This window comes from Cyprinodon variegatus, unplaced genomic scaffold (genome assembly GCF_000732505.1).
Source record: "Cyprinodon variegatus isolate N-32 unplaced genomic scaffold, C_variegatus-1.0 Scaffold95, whole genome shotgun sequence".
NCBI classification, from domain to species: domain Eukaryota; kingdom Metazoa; phylum Chordata; class Actinopteri; order Cyprinodontiformes; family Cyprinodontidae; genus Cyprinodon; species Cyprinodon variegatus.
Window position 1 is genome coordinate 1,012,889 of NW_015150548.1, and position 3,784 is coordinate 1,016,672.

At 37.2% G+C, this 3,784-nt stretch overlaps 1 protein-coding gene across 1 annotated transcript in view; it reads right to left on the reverse strand.

Annotated features, from left to right (window-relative positions):
* The window catches only part of LOC107084227 (receptor activity-modifying protein 1-like), a 12,925-nt gene that overhangs the window by 7,392 nt on the left and 1,749 nt on the right, over positions 1-3,784 (reverse strand). The window contains exon 2 of the mRNA XM_015373958.1: positions 1,850-1,988. Within this exon, the coding sequence (XP_015229444.1) occupies positions 1,850-1,988 (139 nt within the window). The remainder of the gene's footprint in view (positions 1-1,849; positions 1,989-3,784) is intronic.

Below are 3,784 nucleotides of genomic sequence, written 5' to 3' on the forward strand. Positions count from 1 at the left end.
AAAAGGGGGTCCAACCCGTTACTAGCATGGGGTACCTAATAAAGTGGCCGGTGAGTGTATAATAGAGCTTTATCTAAGTACCTAAGTAAGCAAGTAAGAGTAAAATGATAGATGAATGTATTTGGAGACATGTTTTTATGTTAAATGTGGGGAGAAAAGGGCAGCTTGTCACATTATTTAAATATTTTCTTTTCATTCTTAATACATTTTAACAATTTGAAAAAATGTCTCTTTACTCTAATATGATCATACTTTTTTTTCCTTTTTTTACATTTCATAACTATGGACAGGAACATTAATCTCACAAGAAAAGAAATTACCTAGACCAGATATAGCCACAGGCTAAAATCCATTTGTATTCCCTAAATTCTTTCATTTTGCTCTCTTCAATGCTGCCATCACACATTGTTTCCGGGAGTTTTATTACACAAGTGGAAACCTTGAGCATGCCTGTACTTTTTTTTCGCAGCACAAAGAGTGCCAGCACCAATTATTTTGTGCTGGACCGAGCGAGGACAGGGAGCCAGGAGGGAAATCATACAGTTTTGACAGAAGCTTCTTCAGCGCCCTTTTATGTTCCTGTCTGACTCATCCTCCAACCACTGGTGCTTGGAAAGGAAAGCCACGGAGCAGCGAGGCTCCGTTTCACATTAAAACATGTGCTCTGGAATATGATGTCAAACTGATCCAGCCGATACAAAAAAGAAAAAAACATCTGATAGATTTTTTTTTATGGAGTAAATTTTGTTCCATTATTGTTTAAAAAAATCACACTTTGTAAATCTAACTTTGCAAAACGTCTTCATAAAAAAAAGGTTATGAGAATAACTTTACAGTTTTCTCAAAATGTACTGTTCAATTTTTTTATTACTTTTTCCATATTTCATTTATTTTTTTTGATTTTTTAATTGCTTTATTAATTTTATTGCTTTCTAATTAGGTTTCACATATCACAATCTGTTAACTACTGTGCGCAGTCTATCCTCTGGATTGATGAATGAAGACTCAATTTTATTGGTCCGCATCAATATTCAAAAGAACATTGTACTGGTTAAAATATGCGCAAGAGCAATGCATTTGCAATGGGCTTAAAAAACGCATCACAGCTGATATTTCCCTTCCGAATAACCAAACAGAACAAGACTAGATGAATGTACTGTCTCAAGAAATAGCAGAGAACATAAAGTTAGAGGATGAAGTAACAAATAAGGCAGAATAGAAAGCAGAATAGAATAGTAGAGTGAGGAAAGGTGGTCCCTATGTCCTCCAGTAGTCTAAGCCTATAGCAGCATAACTATAGGGATAGCTCAGGGTAAGAGTGTTACTTTCTATCAAATATAACACTTTAAAAATGCTCCTTGTGTGACCAGGGGACCTGCAGTGGTGGAGGACTTGTCGGTCCCGGCTGAGATTGACAGGGGGATTGACAACGAAAAGATAAAGAAACAGCGATTACAGGTTGTATCGGGTTGGAGGATCTCATTCTACATTCTTCGCCAGAGATCGAGGAAACAGGGGAAGGAGAGGAAAGTTTCTGTGGAGGAGTCGTACATGTTTGAGCCACTGGCTCTAGACATTCCCAAGGCGTACAACCATAGAGGGGGAATGGTACTTTAGAAGATAGTCTATATATATAGATAAGAATAAAATGTAAAAACAACAATCTGTACAGTAGCTGTTTTCCCTAAAAAGCTAAGAAGAGACTGAGGCAAACATAATGTTTTAGAAATGCTTGGGACATGTAGGCAACACTATTATAAAACTATGTCTACTTGAAATGATGATTTTTATGGATTACAATGGTTTTCTTTTAGAAACAGTGTTTCATATTCTTTTTTATTACACTCACTGCATGGTTTCTGGCCAACTGCACCACAAGTCCAAATCCAATCTTCCCATATCAATTTGGAAAATCTCCATGCAGAAATGGTTGATTTTCGTCTCGTAGAACTGTCCATCGCATCCAGGCACCAAAGGATTGACAGAAGCTGTAGAGAAGAAGCATAAAAGAAGCAGAAATAAAGGTGTTTTTCTGTTCATGCTAAAGATGATTGGCAGAATGTCTACCTCATTGTGAATGTAAAACCAAATGTGAACAAAGAACCACATTTATCTGCTGTCTTTCATTTTTTCCTTCATAATTAAGAATATGTTTGTTTACCAAACAAGGTCACATCCTGGTGGTGGTTATTCCTTCAGGATCGTTTCTTCCCCATTAGACTGCTACTTTCACTAAGAAAAGATTTTAATTTGTAATCAGTCGCAATCCCATTTGTTTACCTTGGAGATGTGTGCAAACAGCCTCTTAATGTGGAGGCAGACCGCAGCCGTCCCATTGGGCCTGAGGCTGAATGTAATGCTATGCAGAGGGGAGGAAAAGAACGGCTTGTTGTTTCGACCTGAAGAGAAAAAAAAGCGGTGGATCTCGGGCTGCGCCGGCCTGATAAGGGCCAACTGTTTGCCCGTAATGTTTGCTCTGACTCTGCAAGCTCTTGCAGGGCGCCAAAATCTCAAAGGGAGAACCAAGACTATGAGTTTTTTAAAGAGATTGAGCGAGACGAAGAAGAATGATGAGAGATCATGAGAGCAGCTTCCTTTGGGTAAAAGGAAAAACACAAATTCCTGAATCTTAATGAACAACTTCTCCTTTATGACTTAAAATAGAAAATGTTCACCTGGTGTGATACCGTGTAACCACTTGCTGGAGCTTCTTACATCAATAAATGTTATTATATGTCTCTTATAGAACAAATACACACAAGGGCTTGCCATATTCAGCGATATAATATTAATTTCAATGACATTTGTGTGTTCAAATGTACAACAGACCTCAGCAGACTCCACATAGACCCGAATCGGGCAGCAAGATTTTCTCTGGGATGAACATTTTCAACCAGTGTTGCTGTCTTGCATCAGTTTCATGGATAAAAGTCAAAGACAGATTGGCGTGTTGTACTTTTCTGGTCCACAAAGAGAGTTCCATTGGTAGCAGGTGTCTGTCTCCGCTTTCCTTACAGCCTATCACACTGTTTTATTTCCTGATTTAGTCTGATTTTTGTCGTAGTTTTGTGCATAAAAGAAATAAAAGATTGCAGGTCCATTTGAAGAGGATCTTATTAAAGAATGATCGGCACTTTTTTACAGAGAAATATTTATAGGGAGAGGATTCTACAACTCAGCTGACAGGGCATGAGATTACTTGTGTTTGGTTTATTTAGTATGAACGAGATGCAGATAATTTTATTTTAATTAGTTATATTTACTGTACATAAAGAACTAATGAAATTATTTTCAGATTACAGATAAATAGATTAATTGATTCCACAGGGGAAAAGGAATTACTTTAGGGTTAGGATTAGGATCCACTCAATGATAACAACCTAATGAGCCTACTGGCATAATCTGAAGGATTGATAGCATCTTATAACAACCATTTATTTGGATGATAACATCCGAAGCGCGGCTGCATGCAAACACTTTACTGTGTAAAAGCTGACTGAATCAACATGAGGAGGGACGCATCAGATCATCCACAGGTTCTTTATTTTAGAACGTTTTTAGACTTCATCCCCACCTACTGCCAGAAGATTTCACCTTACAGATACATTGATCCATGACCATTCAAGAAATGATCGCATAATATTTTCAAGGCAGCAACATTATGGCAAGCTGTTTTCATATATATTAGTTTTACTGAACATGTATTCGAGATATCTGATAAAGCTTTTTTTTATTTGTCTAAAAGACCTTTTCAAACAAAATTATATTCTCAGCATCTAGAATA